The sequence below is a fragment of the Mesoplodon mirus genome, assembly GCF_964341445.2.
Source record: "Mesoplodon mirus genome assembly, chromosome: 2".
NCBI classification, from domain to species: Eukaryota; Metazoa; Chordata; class Mammalia; order Artiodactyla; family Ziphiidae; genus Mesoplodon; species Mesoplodon mirus.
Genome location: NC_138977.1, coordinates 166,907,442 through 166,924,993, shown reverse-complemented (window position 1 = coordinate 166,924,993; position 17,552 = coordinate 166,907,442). Strand labels below are relative to the sequence as shown.

General features: G+C 42.1%; 1 protein-coding gene across 2 annotated transcripts; it reads left to right on the top strand.

Annotated features, from left to right (window-relative positions):
- The first annotated feature begins 13,530 nt into the window (after nucleotides 1-13,530).
- FGFBP1 (fibroblast growth factor binding protein 1) lies at nucleotides 13,531-15,994 on the top strand. 2 transcript variants are annotated; one of them, XM_082602139.1, is made up of 2 exons: nucleotides 13,531-13,607; nucleotides 15,248-15,994. In XM_082602139.1, the coding sequence occupies exon 2, from the start codon at nucleotides 15,272-15,274 to the stop codon at nucleotides 15,983-15,985; it is 714 nt and encodes a 237-aa protein (XP_082458265.1). In that variant the 5' UTR covers nucleotides 13,531-13,607; nucleotides 15,248-15,271; the 3' UTR covers nucleotides 15,986-15,994. The 2 variants fall into 2 exon arrangements, with proteins under 2 accessions (XP_082458265.1, XP_082458264.1); XM_082602138.1 differs by having other exon boundaries at nucleotides 13,592-13,607; nucleotides 15,252-15,994.
- Nucleotides 15,995-17,552: the final 1,558 nt, after the last annotated feature.

The window sequence follows — 17,552 nt, the reverse complement described above, 5'->3', positions numbered from 1 at the left end:
GATGGAAATATTCAAAAAGGAAGAAAAAAAACTCATATCCCAGTGTGGTCTTCCAGGATAAGATCACCACAAGGCGGTAATATGGAGTCACCAATGCTTCTGAAAACTGATAACAGGAGGCTCCCAATCATACTGAGGACAAAGCTTTAAACTAGCCTAAACAGAACCCGTAACCATGAACATCTGTTGTAAAAGTTGGTTGTTATAACTTGGAGTCTAAGACAAATTCAACCACTGAATTCATTCAAGTGATTGTTTTAAAGAGAAGTTAAGGAAAAGTGAGAGACCCTTTTTCTGCACTGAGATAATTTGAAGTCAAAAGGAGAGGGGAGCCAGTTACTAAACCATAGCTTGTCCCCAGGTGGCTGACATCAGATTCTCTTTCCCTCCCGTGTCACACTCAGATGACACTGTCATTCTTGGAGCCTGACCCTCCTGTATTTGAAAAGCTGTGTCAGTTCTGAGGTCAGAACCTGGATGGGCTGGGACAGCATTACTTATAGCTTTATCCCCTCCCAGTCCCAGATTGGGATTTCTATACTTCTCTCATTGGGAGGGGGCAACCTGTGTGATCTCAGGGTTTTCTAACTGTTCATCCCAAAGGGGCCCAATAAGAAGATGGCAGTGAGAAGAGTAGTAGAGGGAGCATAGGGTTTCAAGGACATATGTTACAGGGAATCTTGGGGCCATTAAATTACTACTATGGCTTGTACATAGATATACAACTTATGTTCAAACGACAGTAGATAGTATAGTGGTAAATTAACTGCATATCTATTTAAAGGCATAATTCCCATTGGCTCTGTGGCACCTTCTTGTTGTTATTCCTTTTTTCTTTTGGCTATGCCGGGTCTGAATTGTGACATGTGGGATCTTCACTGCGGCATGCGGGCTCTTAGTTATGGCATGTGGGATCTAGTTCCCTGGCCAGGGATGAAACCCGGGCGCCCTGCATTGGGAGCACAGAGTCAGCCACTGGACCACCAGGGAAGTCCCTGTGGCACCTTTTGACAGCAGTTTAGTTTAGGCGCACAGATTTTTTAGAGTCTCAATGATCTTTTTGAAACCACGGCTTCACCAGTCACTAGCTGTCTGGTCTTCGGTAATCTTTAATTCCCTCCTCTCCATGATGTGGATGTAATATCACGAATCTCCTAAGCGTTGTTCAAGGATTAAGTGCTATTACCCATGCAAATTTTGTGGAGTAACAGCTCAAGTGATAGCTGCTGTTGTCAACTGAAAAAAAAAAAAAAAAGAAAGCACAACCTAAAAATTGAGAATTCCATTTTATTTGGCGGACTTTCTGAGGACTTAAACCCGGGAGACGGCCTCTCAGATCGCCCTGAGGGACTCATCCGAAGAGGTAAGGAAGGAGCCCGGATACATAGGAGTTTTGCAACAAAGACCAGGTAGTCAGAACATCCAAAGATGACTGTTCATTAAAGAAAACCAGACATCTTAAGTTAAGGAATTTAGCGCTTTTCTATGTATGGGAAGATGCAAGAGTCTGGGCTCATTGAAATCATTTCTTTGATAAGCACCTTAGCTATCTAGGACCCATATCCTCCTTTTCTCCATCCTGAATCCCCTCAGGGTGCACAGTCGGGGCAGCTGCAGTGACTGCAGCCTTGACGGTAGCAACATCCTTTGTTTACTGATAAGGTAGGTGACATTTTCCCCCCACACGGTCACTCTTACCATCATATGATTGCTCAAGCACCTTTATTAAATGTGTGAGCACTGTGATGGGGAGGTCTGCCCAGGGAGTGGGTGTCATCAAAGGGTCCTCAATCTTGGGGATAGGGAGCCACTGGTGTGGTTGCAGCCTCAGGTGAGTTCTAGAATGCCCCCCTGCACACATCTCCTCATCTATCTGATCCATAAATTTCTCCCGTGCGACATGAAGCCCCTGGACTCTCTCCCTGCTGGGAATGGCTCTCCATGTCTTTGAGAACAGTTACTCCCCCTCCAAATCCAACCACATGCGTCAGGGGACTGGGCTCTTTCCCCTCCAATCCTGCTCTTTGCCACGGTGGATGAGTCCAACAGCAGGAATGTGACTCAAGCCCAACTTATCAAAGTCTCTCCCTGAGATTTTCCACACTGTACCTCAAGTCAGAGCTGCTGACATCCATGTTTCCAACCATATAGAGAAAAGCATTCTGAGAAAACAAAGCACATGTGCAGAGAAAACTGAGATGTGATATTAGACAGATTGCTGGTGATTTTCAAGTCCCTAGGGGCCTGAGTGGTTGTCTTAATCATCGATTTCATCTTCTGTATCTTATGAAATTTTGACATCTTGGTGGGGTGGCCAACAGACCCGGAGAAAGACTGCCTTTCCCAAGGCTAGCTATTCCTAAAGATAGTAAACAGTGTAATTATGGGCACACCTTCCATATGCAAGCAAACTATCCCTTTATCTAACTCTAAATACACCAAGCCAATATTTTTTCCTTCCTTAAGTCAACCCATGGCCAGAAACCAAACTGCTAGCCCTATGCCCCAAGCCTGCCAAAATTATTCACACTGGCTGATCCTAACTGTTTACTCTGCCCTGCCTTTGCGTCATATTGAAATATTTAAACAATTGTGCCTATATTAATGAAACTTGCATAAGGATCTCTATATAGCAGGGTTTGGAGAGCTTTCAGATGGGTGAACACATGAGGTGCTGGGAGGGTGGTGCACCCCGAGAGGGCATCGTAGCCCTTCACCCTCCCCTCCCCCGACCTTGCACTCTGCATCCCTCCCATTGGGCTGTTCCTGAGTTGCATCCTTTATAATAAACTAGTAATAGTAAGTAAAGCAATTTCCTATGTTTTGTGACTCATTCGATTGAATTATCGATCCTGAGGGTCATTGTGGAAACCCCAGAATTTGTAGTCTGCCCAATAGACACGTGAGCTGCCTGGGCACTCCATTTGGGGCTGGCTTCGGAATTGGAGGGCAGTCTTGTGGGACTGAGCCCTTAACCTGGGGGAATCTGCACAGACTGCAGGTAATGTCAGAATTGAATTGAATTGTAAAACACCAAATTGATGTCAGAGAGTTGGAGAAATGGTGTTAGAAAAGGCACCACGTATTTGTCGTGAGTGTGGTGGGTGGCAGTGGGTGGCATGGACATCTCTCAATAACAAAAGATTTTAAAAAGTAACTTTAGCTTTGGCAAATGACAAATTGATAATTGACAAAACTGCAGAATTAATCATTACTGTGGCTCAAATTATAGTTTTATCTGAGGGTCCCACTAAATTGAAACATTATATCCCTTGTCATCTTTTTTTTTATTATCGGATGAAAGATTCTTTAAATTCTATAGTGCTTTATAATTTTCAAAAGTTTCACACACATGATTTCATATGATCCCATAATAACACTTTTTCCTACCTATCCTGTATTGTCCCTTCCCCTCTTCCCTCTCCCCACTGGTAACCACTAGTTTGTTCTCTATATCTTTGAGTCTGCTTCTTTTTTGTTTTATTCACTAGTTTGTTGTATTTTTTTAGATTCCACATATAAGTGATATCATACAGTATTTGCCTTTCTCTGTCTGACTTATTTCACTTAACATAATTCCCTCCAGGTCCATCCATGTTGCTGCAAATGGCAAAATTTCATTCTTTTTTATGACTGAGTAGTATTCCATTGTATGTATACACCACATCTTCTTCTTCCATTCATCTCTTTTTTGTGTGTGTGTGTGGTATGCGGGCCTCTCACTGTTGTGGCCTCTCATGTTGCAGAGCACAGGCTCCGGATGCGCAGGCTCAGTGGCCATGGCTCACGGGATTTGTTGCTCCATGGCATGTGGGATCTTCCTGGACCGGGGCATGAACCCGTGTCCCCTGCATCAGCAGGCAGACTCTCAACCACTGTGCCACCAGGGAAGCCCCCACTGATCTCTTGATGGACACTTCATTTGCTTCCATACTGTGGCAATTGTAAATAATGCTGCTATGAACATAGGGGTGCATATATATTTTCAAATTAGTGTTTTTGTTTTCTCCAGATATATACCCAGGAGAATTGCTGGGTCATATGGTAGTTCTATTTTTAGTTTTTTAAGAAGCTTCCATACTGTTTTCCACAATGGCTGTACCAATTTATGTTCCTACCAACAGTGTATGAGGATTCCCTTTTCTCCACATCCTTGCCAACATTTGTTATTTGTGTTCTTTTTGGTGATAGCCATTCTGACAGGTGTGAAGTGATATCTTTTTAAAATTTTTTTGCTGTGTTGGGTCTTTGTTGCTGTAGGTGGGCTTTCTCTAGTTGTGGTGAGTGGGGGCTACTCTTCGTTGTGGTGTGCAGGCTTCTCACTGCGGTGGCTTCTCTTGTTGCAGAGCACAGGTTCTAGGGCTCACGGGCTTCAGTAGTTGTGACGTGTGGGCTCAGTAGTTGTGGCGCACAGGCTTAGTTGCTCCACGGCATGTGGGATCTTCTCGGACCAGAGATCGAACTCGTGTCCCCTGCATTGGCAGCTGGATTCTCAACCAGTGCACCACCAGGGAAGTCCTGTGAGGTGATATCTCATTGTGGTTTTGATTCCATTTCCCTGATGATTAGTGATGTTGAACATCTTTTCATGTGCCTGTTGGCCATCTGTATGTCCTCTTTGGAAAAATGTCTATTCAGTTCTTCTGTCCATTTTTTAATCGAGTTGTTTTGATGTTGAGTTGTATGAGCTGTTTATATATGTTGGATGTTAACCCCTTATTGGTCATATCATTTGCGAATATCTTCTCCCATTCAGTAGCTTGTCTTTTCATTTTGTTTGGTTTCCTTTGCTGTGCAAAAGTTTTAAAGATTAATTACATCCCATTTACTTATTTTTGCTTTTGTTTCCTTTGCTTTAGGAGACGGATCCAAAAGAAATATTGTTGCGATTTATGTCAAAGTGTGTTCTGCCTATGTTTTCCTCTAGGAGTTTTATAGTATCCGGTCTTACATTTGGGTCTTTAATTCATTTTGAGTTTACTTTTGTATATGGTGTTAGAGAATGTTCTAATTTCATTCATTTACAAGTAGCTGTCCAGTTTTCCCAGCACCACTTATTGAAGTGTAATCTTAAAAGTAAGGAAACATAAAATAGAAGAAAAATAGATATGCCTCCCTATAACTGTAGCCTTGTCTAAATTCCCCAGAATCATGGCACCCACTGCCTTAAAGCAGCCCATATTGGGCATAGATGCAACATAATGAATAACAAATTAAAATTAAAATAGCTTTTGGCACTTATAACTTTGCTTGATAGAATTGGACCCAATGACCCCCCATTAAAATAGTTAATATGGGGCTCAATGTAAGTTAAAACAGGACCTTCAAAGATGAAAACTTATTATATAAAACCTAATTAATGAAGGGCTGATTATCCCTACTTCTTCTCCATTGGACAGCCCAATTTTGCCTGCTCTTAAATCTGAAAAAAATAGAGGGCACCTCCTGATGGATTACTACAACTTTAGTGCTGTGTTCCCATCCACCAAGGCCCTCATATCCAATATCTAGTATTATTAAAATTACTATACTCCATGCCTAAAGGGAAGTCTAGTAGAGGTTGCTACTGTCTGAGCCATTGTAGAGATCAGTGGAGATTATGGCATTCCCCAGGAGACTCCTGCCTCATATCAGTCAATCGCCTTGGGCCCCTGGGTAGAGGACCATCCTCTCCTCAGTGCCTCTTCCTGCTACCACCCCCTGCTTACCCACACAATCTCCTGCCTTGCGTTTCCCATGCAACCGCCATAACCAGTCCTTCCCCTTAATTACACATGATACCACTAATCTTTATATATACTGTACTCACTTATTAGTTTATATCCTCTAACAGCATAACTGCCAGCCCTACCACCTTGAACCAAGGTACGTACACAAAGACATTATTGTCAAATTCTTAATGATTTCCAACTCCACCAAGGTACTGTTAGAAACCTCCCCAAATTCCAGATCTATTTTCTTGGATTACATCATATAAATTGAAAACCTGTTTATGGACTGGCCTACAAGAAATCCATACACCTGTACTTGTGTTCCTCTACTTTACTTTCATAACAAGATGTTTTCTTTGCTGTTTGGGGCAACTTATGCCCTACTCCCTAAAAATCTCCATGATCATCATACCAAGATTTCCTTATATGATGTTAAAACATCAGAGGATAGATTGAATTAATTTTTTTTAATATTCTGCATTTTATGATGTTTCCATATTTTTCAGGGCCTTGTAAACTTGAGGAGAGATTGCCCCTCCCAGGGTAGTTAATTCCTAAAGATAGCAAACAACTTAATTGGGAGCATACCTCTCATTTGCAAGTTAAGCACCTTCTTTATTCAGCACTCATACATCAGGTCGATATTCTCCCTGCCCTAAATCCATCCAGGGCCTTGTACAAGATAGCTAGGGAGACCCCTGTACCCCAGATCCCACTGGAGCTATTCAAATGGCCAATCCAAAGCTCTTTACCATATGCTTCTCCATGCGGCCTGGCATGGCATGGCATGCCCCCTTCTCATGGAAAATGTAAGTTATAAATTCTTTTTTCAATAGCTTTATACTCTCCATATAGTCACTTAGTAAATTCCTTAAATTAAAATACCAAAGGTACATTTTGACACAGTGGTCCTATACAACCCTTGCCTTCCATGAGTTATAAGAAACTTCCAATAAATTCTCAATTTTGTTTCTGTTGTTTTCAGATTTTTTATTATTATAATCAGAATAATCTTGATAAATACAAAATCCAATTCAATCCAATAAACATTTGCTAAGTGTTTTCTAAGTTTCATTCTTGAGCTCTGGGTTAGGGATGCCACTAGCCAGGATGATGATGGTGGCAAGCCCATGAATGAACCAAAACAAGGTGACACCTCAACTGTAATAATGGTGAAGTCTGTAAAAATTTATGAGAACCCAGATGAAGGAACAGTGAATTCTGTTGAAGGCAAAGGGAGTCAGGTAGAGAGAGAACTTGCCAGGTATATATGAGTGGAATGGAATTTCAGACAAAGATAAGAGTTTGGCAGAGGCAATGTGTCCTGAAACAGGACATGTGGGGAGAAGAGTGGACAGTAAGATATAGCTGGAGCCTGGGGACACATGTAGGATGTGGTGGGTATTGACCTTGAAGTTGGCTAGGATTAAGATGGGAAAGACCTCATATGTCAGACTCAGAAATTTGGACCTTTTCTGTAAACAGCTGAAAAGCATCAGAGGCTTGAGGCTGGGATGTGATGAGATGTCACCACTACAGCAATCCTCAGAGACTGAGCTGTTAACTGAGCTGGCAGTCTTGAAGCTGGGAGCCAAATCACATTCACCTTGCATTCCACACAGTGACTAATAATTGCTTTACATAGAGTGGTTACTGAGTAATCATTAAATAAATACTGTTCTTTTCTCTCCAGCCGTTGAGCTCTCTTAACCAGTTGAAGGCTCTTGAGAAATTCTCCCTGCCTTTGGCTAGGTCAGATGTCTCCACCCTGGGCATTCCAGCCTTCCCTCCAACATTTCAATCACCCCTACATTGTTGTGACTGGTATCCTTATCTTGCCCCCCTAATTCCATCTTTTTGAGGATCATGTCATTCTTGACTGCATTTCATTCAATGACAGAGTGAGCCTGGGACATGCAGTGCTTCATGAGTGCTCTCTGGATGAATGGAAGAATGAATGAATGACAGAAGAATGAAAGATTGAGTGACAGAACGAATGTAGTCTGGGTAGAGGCCAGCGCTGTTCTTCCTGGAGCCAACAGTCTCTTATCTCCCTGCCATCCCTGTCTTCTCCTTATAGCCCATAGCAGGCAAGAGTGCTTTGCTCTTTGGGCATGGGTACCATTTGCCCCGGTGCCATCACAGGCCTTTTCAGAGCTGTTTTCTGATATCTTTCATCTAAACCTCTTCATCTTTTCATGTGACAAAATCAGCAAAACATGCCCACGTGCACAGTGACTCACAGCATTAATGCAAAGGGCAATTTGTCTTCTCTCTTTTCCAGATTCCCAGGATCACAACTGACGCTCTTTGTCAGAAAAGAGACTGAGGGTTAGAGACACAGGTTAGAGACTGATAATTCCAAAGGAAGACTCTCTAAGACCTTCTGCCCCAAGATGCAGAGGTGGCAGGCATGCATGTGTATGTGTACCCATATGTGATGTATATGCATGAGAGTGTGTGGGTGTGTGTGTATGTGTGTGTGCATATGTGTAGAGGTGCACAGCAATTTGTGTGCTTTGGAAATTTTATCCAAAAGAAGCAGACTCCTTTAAAGAATGAATCAGATGTTTTAGAGTGATTTCCTTTAAAGAAAAAAAAAGATATGAAAAACTTAGAGATAATCAATGAACTTAACTTGTATGGAGGGTTTATTATAAAACACTAAAAAAATTTTTTTACACACTACTATATTTAAAACAGATAACCAACAAGGACCTACTGTACAGCACAGGGAATTCTGCTCAATATTCTGTAACAACATAAATGGGAAAAGAATTTGAAAAAGAATAGGTACATGGATATGTATAACTTTTTAAAACGTTTTATTTTATATTGGAGTATAGTTGATTAACAATGTTGTCTTAGTTTCAGATGTACAACAGTGATTCAACTATACATATACATACATCTATTCTTTTTCAAATTATTTTCCCAATTAATTTGTTACAGAATGTTGAGCAGAGTTCCCTGAGCTATATAGTAGGTCCTTGTTGGTCATCCATTTTAAATATAGCAGTGTGTACATGCATGAATCACTTTGCTGTACATCTGAAACTAACACAACAATCAACTATACTCCAATACAAAATAAAAAGTTTTAAAAAAGTATATACAAGGTTTTGAAACAGCTGTACTACTTGAGAAAAAAACCTTCTAAAACCTTTAATTATTATTAGTTTGATCTATTCAAGATTGTTGATATTCTACCATTTTAACCTACCACGAACAGCAATTTCATTTGGTTTAACTTAACTCAAAAACCATGAGTTACCTTTTAGATGGATTCAGAATCAAAACCAAGCATGAACATGGCTTTGAAAAAAATAGTTTCAATGTTATGAGGTGTGACATAGGGCACTCCTTTAAGATAAATAAAAATGAATATATTTTCCTTTTGCATCCATACAGAATGCTGTGCCATCAACTCTTCACTGACTCTTATTGTTCTAAAGTAAAACTTTAGTAGTATATATCATTTGATTTGCTGCACAGGAATACTTAAATCTCATGAATAATGAGCAGTTTAAATTTGTAGTGTAAATACTCTTCTGTAGGTCTCAGATGAATGCTTCCTGTCAGACTAGTTATATTTTAGCTGATGTTTACTTGGCCAGTTTCCTCATTTTCTGACAATGGATAAGTTTTTAATGCACAAAATTTGACCAAAAAATTAATATTGCTTTGACACAGTGATGAAGCATTTTGTCTATATATGGGGTTATTTTTGAAGGAGGGACTAATTTGTGAGCAAATTTGACCTGATAAAATGTACAGTTAAGACTCACCACAGTACAAAATCGCACCCACTGATATATCTCTGATGATTGCATCCACAGGGGCCAGCCCTCTAGGTCAAGGAGCCATGTAGTAGTAACATGCATGAGAGTAAAATCAGCTTTTGAACTTCAAAATTATCAGAGAACAGACTGCCTAAGACATGTGTTCAACCATTTGTGTTCAGACTTTCTATGGAACCCCCAAAGGAAACCTGCTATCCATCATTTAAATCTTTGATGAAAAGAAGAATGACATAACCCCAATCTAATCATGAGAAGCACACCAGACAAATTCCGAATGGGGCACATTCTCAAAGCTCCTGAGCAGTACTCCTGAAAACTGATGAGGTCATCAAAAACAAGGAACATCTGAGAAACCGTCACAACCAAGAGAGGCCTGAAGAGTCACGTCTATTAAATGTCACATGGAATCTTGGATGGGTTCCTGGACAAAAAAAAGACCATTAGGAATTGAAAACACGTTCACACCAAAACCTGCACACAAATGTTTATAGCAGCTTTTTTCATAGTTGCCAAAATGTTGGAGCAACTGAGATGTCCTCCAAGAAGTGAATGGATAAATAAACTGTGGTACAAACAGACAATGGAATATTATTCACTGCTAAAAAAAAAATGAGCTTTCAAGCCGGAAAAAGACACACAGGAACCTTAAGATCATATTACTGAGTAAAAGAAGCCAATCTGAAAAGAATAAATTCTGCACGATTTCAACTCTATGACCTTTGTGAAAGGCAGAACTATGGAGACAGTAAAAAGATGGGGTATATCCAGCAGTTGCTGGGAGGGAGGGATGAATAGGTGGATCACAGAGGATTTTTAGGGCAATGAAAATACTATGTATGATACTATAATTGTGAAAACATGTCATTATATCTTCATCAAAATCCATGGATTGTACAACACCAAGAGTGAGCTACTATGAAAACTATGGACTTGCAGTAGTTATGATGTATCGAAGAAGGTTCATCACCTGTAACGATTGTACCACTCTAGTGGAAAATATTGACAACATGGGCAGCTGTGCTTGTGAAAGACACGGTTGATATGGGAATTTTCTGTACTTTCCACTCAATTTTTCTGGGAACCAAAACTACTCTTAAAAATAAAGCCTATTGATAATTTTAAAAAAGAACATTAGGTAAAAAGTAAGGAGGGCTGAACAAAATATGGACTTTAGTAAAAACATAGCTATATTGGTTCAATAGTTTTATAAATGTAGCATTATAATGCAAAAAGTCAATGATAGGGGAACCTGGGTGAGATGTAGGGCAAAGGAACTGTCTTTGCAAACATTTTTTAAAGGTAATACTATTCTAATATTTTAAAATATATATATTAAAGAGAGAGAAGTTTACAATTTATCAAAGTGTGGGTACATTACTTTGTTTTTAATAAAAATATTAGAAGTGACCTCCATTTAGTCTTCCTCTAATTGTATGTCATCTGTACCACAAGGATCCAGAGTCAATTCTCCAGGAGTCAGGGAACCCCTCAGTCCTGGTAGTATGGGGAGGTGGGGAGAACCTGTAGTGGGCAGCCTTGCTGGGGCTCCAAACCTGCTTCGGTTCCCCAGTACACTGTAGTGCAAGTGTATCATTTTCTCAGTATGTCGAGAGGTGAGTTAATGTGTGGACACATCCTTAGCACAATGCTGCCATGCTGTAAACACTCACTGGAGGAGTGACAGTCTATTTCTCTCCATGAACATCCATAAAAAGAGGGACATGGGGAAAGATCAGGGGACAAATGACACCAACAGATAGATGATATTTGATCTGGATCTTGAAGGATGAGCCAATGTGTTCCTGGCAAAGTAGGACTGGAAGGGCATTCCAAGTAAAGGGAACAGCAGGAGCAAAAGCAGGAAGGGGACAAGCTCACCAAGTATTTAGGACATGGTGGGTGAGGGGTTTAGTGTGGCCAGATTGGACTCTGTGTGTGTGTGTGTGTGTGTGTCTGTGTGTGTGTCTAGAAATGAGTTTGAAATAAGAGCCTGAGCTAACAGGGAGAGGGCTACACAGCCTGGTATAATATTGTGTGCCCTGTTTGGAAAAGAAAGGTCAAGGCAGAAGTTGGGAAGGGATCACAGGAAGGCCAAAGGTCCATGGGAAGCCAGTGGAGGAAGTTTCATGTTCCCTGCCAAAGCTTAGAGTCACTTCTCAGAAAAGATCCTGGAGTCCACATGTTTCCTTCTAAATTTGCTTTGTGTTCTGACCTACAGTCTTTATCCAGAAGGAATCTGGCTGCCACTTGAGGATCAAGATGATTTTCTTGTTTTACAGGAGACCACCTTGGTCTATATCTCCTTGTGGAACAAAGTAGCTTTGTCTTGCTTGGGTCTAAATAATCCCTCAAAATACCACAATGTGAGTGTGCCTGTTTGTGCAGGTCATGGTTCAATAACGTGTTTGTCAGAAGAGTGGGAATGGATCTCCGGGTGAGCCAATTTTACATGAGGTGTGGAGTTTGGAGAAATAGCCTACTTTGATGGAATTCATGAAGAAACCCATTGAACCACTGAATGAACCAGTTAACGTCCACAACTCTGTGACCTTGGATCCTTGAACAGGTGGAACTTGGATGGAATCCAACCACTGTCACAACTTTTTGTCTCTTTTGTTTTAGAAAATTTCAGTTAGAAGCCAATTCCATGTACACACATCTGGATGTTGGGAATCTCTTAAAAGTTCATGAAATGTCCATTAAAAAATGTGTATGTGAAAAAAATTCATTAGGTCTGAAGATACTGACCTCCATGCCAACATGTTTTCAGTCACCTGGCACTGAGTGTTGACATTTAGGTATCAGGAACTACACAGTTTGCCTCAGTCCCCACCATTCCTTATTGTTCCTATCCCAAAGGCAAAGGTCACTTGCCATTCATTATTTATTATTATTATAGCTCTTGTGCTACTGTTTTCCTTACATCTGAGTCAAGAAGAAAATGAACAGTTTCTTATGCCCAAACATCATGAAAAGTAAAGTAACAAAATATAGTGAGGTCCACACCTTTGTGGAAGTGAGTTCTTTTTATATGCTCAGCATGGACACAAAATATATCTGTTTTTAAAGAATACAACTGAAGGCCATCTTATGAACCAAATCTGTTCTGCTTCACTTGATGTTAATAGCTCAGCCTCCTAAATAATTTAGTATGAAACCCTAAATGAGGTACTGTTATTGTCAACTATCAATAGATGAACACATGGAGGGTCAGAGAAGTCAAGATTACAGCTAAATAAATGTTGTATCCAGGGTTCCACTAGGTCATTCTGCTACTAGACTCTGCCTAGAGAAGGCTCACCAGAGTGAGGTCCCCACCCATGACCAAAAAGTGAATACTTTGAACAAAAACCCAGATCAGGAATTCCCTCTTTACCAGCCTCTCAAGGCCTGAGGATTCCTCTGCCCACACAGTAACTTCAGGTGCTTCAGAGAAAACAGGAATTCAGACACTGAGATGGCTTCCCCAGCTCAGTCCCTCATTTATCGAATGTTTACAGAGTGCCAGGTAAGAAGACATCAGACAGTGGGGCCTAGGAGTCCAGGCTTTAAACTCTAGGCTCCACATCCCACTAGTCCTGTGAACTTGGACCAGCCCTGAATATCTCCAAGCTCCAATATTCCATCTGTAAAATGGGATGAATTATATGTTACCATATCATGGAGGGGCTTTGATGAGAATTAAGGGAAAGCTTTGAGTAAAATGGACCTATTGTTTATAACCTCCCCCACAGATTTTGCTGTTGGGATCCTCATCCCTTCATGGAGGGTCTTTGCAAGGCTGAGCTGTCCTCCTCAACTGGCTGCCAGGGGAAAGGAAAAGGGCTTGGAAGAACCAGGTCTAATGCCATGCATGTAACCCGACCCCCACAGGATTACACCAACCACTTTCCCTGCAGGAACTGGCTCTCTCTGAAGGGGTGTGACTGGGAGGAGTGTGAATAAAGCTACACAAGTATATGAGCTGTAAAAACCCTGCTGCCTGGGCTCTTATATAAAGGACTTTCACTGCTTCACTGCAGATGAGACAGCAGTAAGCCTTCAAGCTCCCTCTCACATCTGGATTGTACTGGACCTGCCAACGCAGAACAAGGTAAGAGCCTGGCTTTCTTCAGAGTTTCATTACCTGTTCCCCTTCCAGCTCCCATGAGGACCTCAGGTTCCTGGGTTCTGGATCCCCTCACGGACACGTGGGGACTCAGTCCCAATGCCGTGAGGAATGAGTGGGTCTTTATCGAATATCCCTAGCTCCCATCCCAACTTCATTTTGGAAGCTCACAGTTTGTGACTGTCTCCCCTTTATCGGTCCTAAAGAGAGGCCATATGCCCAGGGTAGAATGAGATCAGACCTAGACCTGCCTCTTTTTAAACAAAATTCTGTATTCTTTTCAAAGGGAGCACTGATAACATGAGTTATCATCATAAACTAAGCCAAACCAAATGAGTTGCTCATAATTGCTTTTTTATTTCTTGCCAATATTTTCTGAAAGGCAGAGTAAGGTGAAGCCAAGAGGTATGCAATGAGGGAGGGGTGGTATAAAGGATCAGAGAGAGAAGTTCTGCCTACCTCTCCCAGCTTTGTCACTTGTCCACTATGGGAACTTGAGCAATTTATTTACCAGTCTGAACCTTAACTGTCACATCTGTTACCTGGTGGTGATGGATTATTACCTACCAGGAAGGACTCTTGTGCTAATTAACAAGGTGAGAATGAAATACAGGTCAAGTGCTCTGGCACATAGTCGGTGTCAAATAGAAATGCTAATTCTCTTCTTTGAAATGTGGTTTTTGTTGCCCACCTGATAAAATCTATTCAGTTTAGTGTAGCAGTTAAGGTCATCCTATTTATTAAATGATTTATTTTTAAAAGCATTGATTGAGGACTTTCTCTATGCCAAGCACAGTGCCTCAACAGTCTAAATGCTCTGATAGAAATTCACCTCTATTCCCCTGGTTCACTTTGCCCAGTCAGTTCGGATGACCTACCCCTCCTTCATGCCTTTCCTTAGGCTCTTACTGAATCCCAGATACCCCTCCTCACAAACCCACCCATCTCAGAATGTCCAAGCCTCATGTGTGTTTAACCTTGGATCAAGCATCACCTTTCATGTCACTTACCATGTCCTTTCTCATTGTGTGGTCATCTGAGTCCATGTAGGACAGTGAGGTAGAAATTCAGTCCACTGCAGCTGGAAGAGAGTTGACAATTATCTCATCCAGCATCTTGATTTCCAGATAAAGGAGCTGAGACCCAGAGGGGGAGAGTGATTTTCCCAAGATCAAGTTGGGGACACAGTTGGGACAGACTCCTGATCAATGCTCTTTAGACTCCCCAAAGAGTTGCCTCTAAGTTTTTAAGATGTGAGACTTTCTTATTCACCTTGATAAATTCAACATCTAGTCTAGTACACGGCCAGTAGTAGGTGCCCCATGAATGCTTACTGACTGGTGAATGAAGGAGTGAGGAGTAACTGAGTGGATGAGGGAGTGAGAGTTAATGAGGTTCAGAGGATGGGGAAGAATGAATGAAGAGTAGGAAGTTTCTGACATTCAAGACTCAAGTCAAGCAGACATGCGAATACACAGGCTGATTGTCTACTAAGTCCAGGAAATAGAAGGTTCCTTGATCCCACTCCAAAGCAGGCAGCCATGTGTCAGGCTGGAGGGAGGGTCATCTCGCATCCTAGTACTGCTGGACTGCTGCCCAGCACTGACTCACCTGCCTTTTGTCAGACAGGTTCCCACTAAGCTGAAGCCATGAGGATCCACAGCCTCGCCCTCCTCTCCTTCCTCCTTCTGGCTGCTCCGATGCTCTTGGTGGAGGCCAAAAAGGAAGGGAGGAATAGACAGGGCAGAAAAGTCAGCACAGATAAACTGCATACTCTAGGCGCACCCCAGACTGAACCAAGCAGCAAGCCATCCAAGCGCCTGACCAAAGGCAAGTTCGTCACCCAAGACCATGCTGACTGCAGATGGGTGGTGACCAAGCAGGAGGAGGGAATTGCCCTGAAGGTCGAGTGCACCCAACAGGACAACAAGATTTCCTGTTTCTTCACTGGCAATCCAACCTCATGCCTAGAATCAGACAAAAAGAATGCCTACTGGAAACAAATTGGCCGGAATCTGCGTTCGCAGAAGGTCATCTGTGGTGATGCCAAGAGCATCCTGAAGACCAGGGTGTGCAGAAAGAAGTTTCCAGAATCCAATCTCAAGCTGGTTAACTCCACTCTGATTAGGATCAAGAAACCCAGCCAGGAGTTAACAGGGCCCTCTCCCAAGGAGCAGAGCAAGGTCAAAGTGACCACCTCCATCAGCCCAACAAAGACCCAGACCATGAACACCAAAGATCCTGAGTGTGTGGAAGACCCAGATCTGGTAAACCAGAGGAAGACAGCCCTGGAGTACTGTGGGGAGTCCTGGAGCTCTTTCTGCAAATTCTTCATGTCCATGGTACAGGGAAGTTCATGCTAATGAGGTCAAAAGAGAACAGAATCCATTAGGAGGTGTCACGTCAAAGCCCTTCCATGTGCTGTAAAGATCTCCCAGTTCCTTGTAAGACGAACATTTGTGCTGTAGGAGTGCAATGGATTATTTAAACAGATTTTATAATTTTTGTTTCTGTATTTTGGAATTTGTTTTATATTCATTTCCTTACATGTGATTTTAAGAGGCTGTTGACCTCTCTATGTTTCCATGGCCCACAAAGCTATGTTTCTATGAGCAGTAAGGACCAGTCTTTGAGCTGAATGAGTCAGAGTGATGATTTCAGTGCAATGCTCTTTCTGCCCAATTACCAAATGTAATAAAGCTCTGTGCGTTTTTCAGGAATATGTTCAACCATTTTTTGGTTTCTCTATGTTGGTTCCAATGAACTCATAAACTGGTCCTCATATATCAGTAGAAAAAAATCCTGTTCACCACTCATCCTAAATCATCCCATAAGGTGTCCCATTCCTGAATCCCTATCTTCACACTTTCATGCTTTGGTCTGTGGTATTTGATACTTACTGAACTGATTTCAAGTGGGACACCTGGAGCATAATGGGATGAAGACACCTGTCAGGGGCTCACAGACATTAAGAGGGGAGGCAGGATTTGAACCCAGGCTAGAGGAACACCCTCCACTGATTCAAGTCCGGGTTGACCATGACCACGCACCATATGTGGGACTCCTGACCTCGGGGAGCTCATTTCAGGCCTGGGGGAGATGGGTCTAGGTAAGTACAGTGCCCTGAGATGAAGACTCCAACACAAGGGGGAAAGGCAGGGCAGAAAACCAGAGAGAAGAGGCAGAAACTTCTGGAAGATCTCACGTTGAGCTTCACAGAAGAGGTGATACTGGGGTTGGAATTTGGAGACAGTATCTTTAGGTAGGAAATGGGCAGAATGGAGGAACATTAGGCAGATGACAGACGTATGAAAAGCAAAGAGATGAGAAAAATCCTAAAAGATGGGAAAGGCCACATGGTTAGAAGGTGGTGGGATGCAGGGATGACATTGCTGTTAGTCATTTACATGTTTGTCTGAAATATCTCAAAGGGTTTGAATTCAAGACCTGGGGAGAGAGAAGGATGTACCCCCAGTGTCGTGTCACAATTCCACAAAGAACAAACAGCGAGGAACAGAAGTTGGTAAAAGTACTGTTCTCTGGAGTCTTTAAAGAGTTGATGTCAGGGAGGAATGGCAGATGGAGTGGAAGAGAGGCCTCCTACACTCACCAGCCTACCAGGACCTACATGGAGGGTTGTCAATGACCACCCAGAATGTGACAGCCTCAGAGTATGTTTGGATATCATCCTCAACATCATCAGCACTAATAGTTCTCTCCCACTCGCCACGCACCAGGCACTGTGTTAAGCACTTTCCATGGAGTATGGGTGCATTCATTCACTCACTCGTTCACCCAGCACATAATTCATGGTACATCAACTCTGCCAGCCCCTGTCCTAGGGGCTGGAGAGACAGTAGTGCACCAGGGATGAATGCTCTGCCTCCATGGAGCTACCAGTGGGGAAAGAGACCAAAAACTCACAAATAT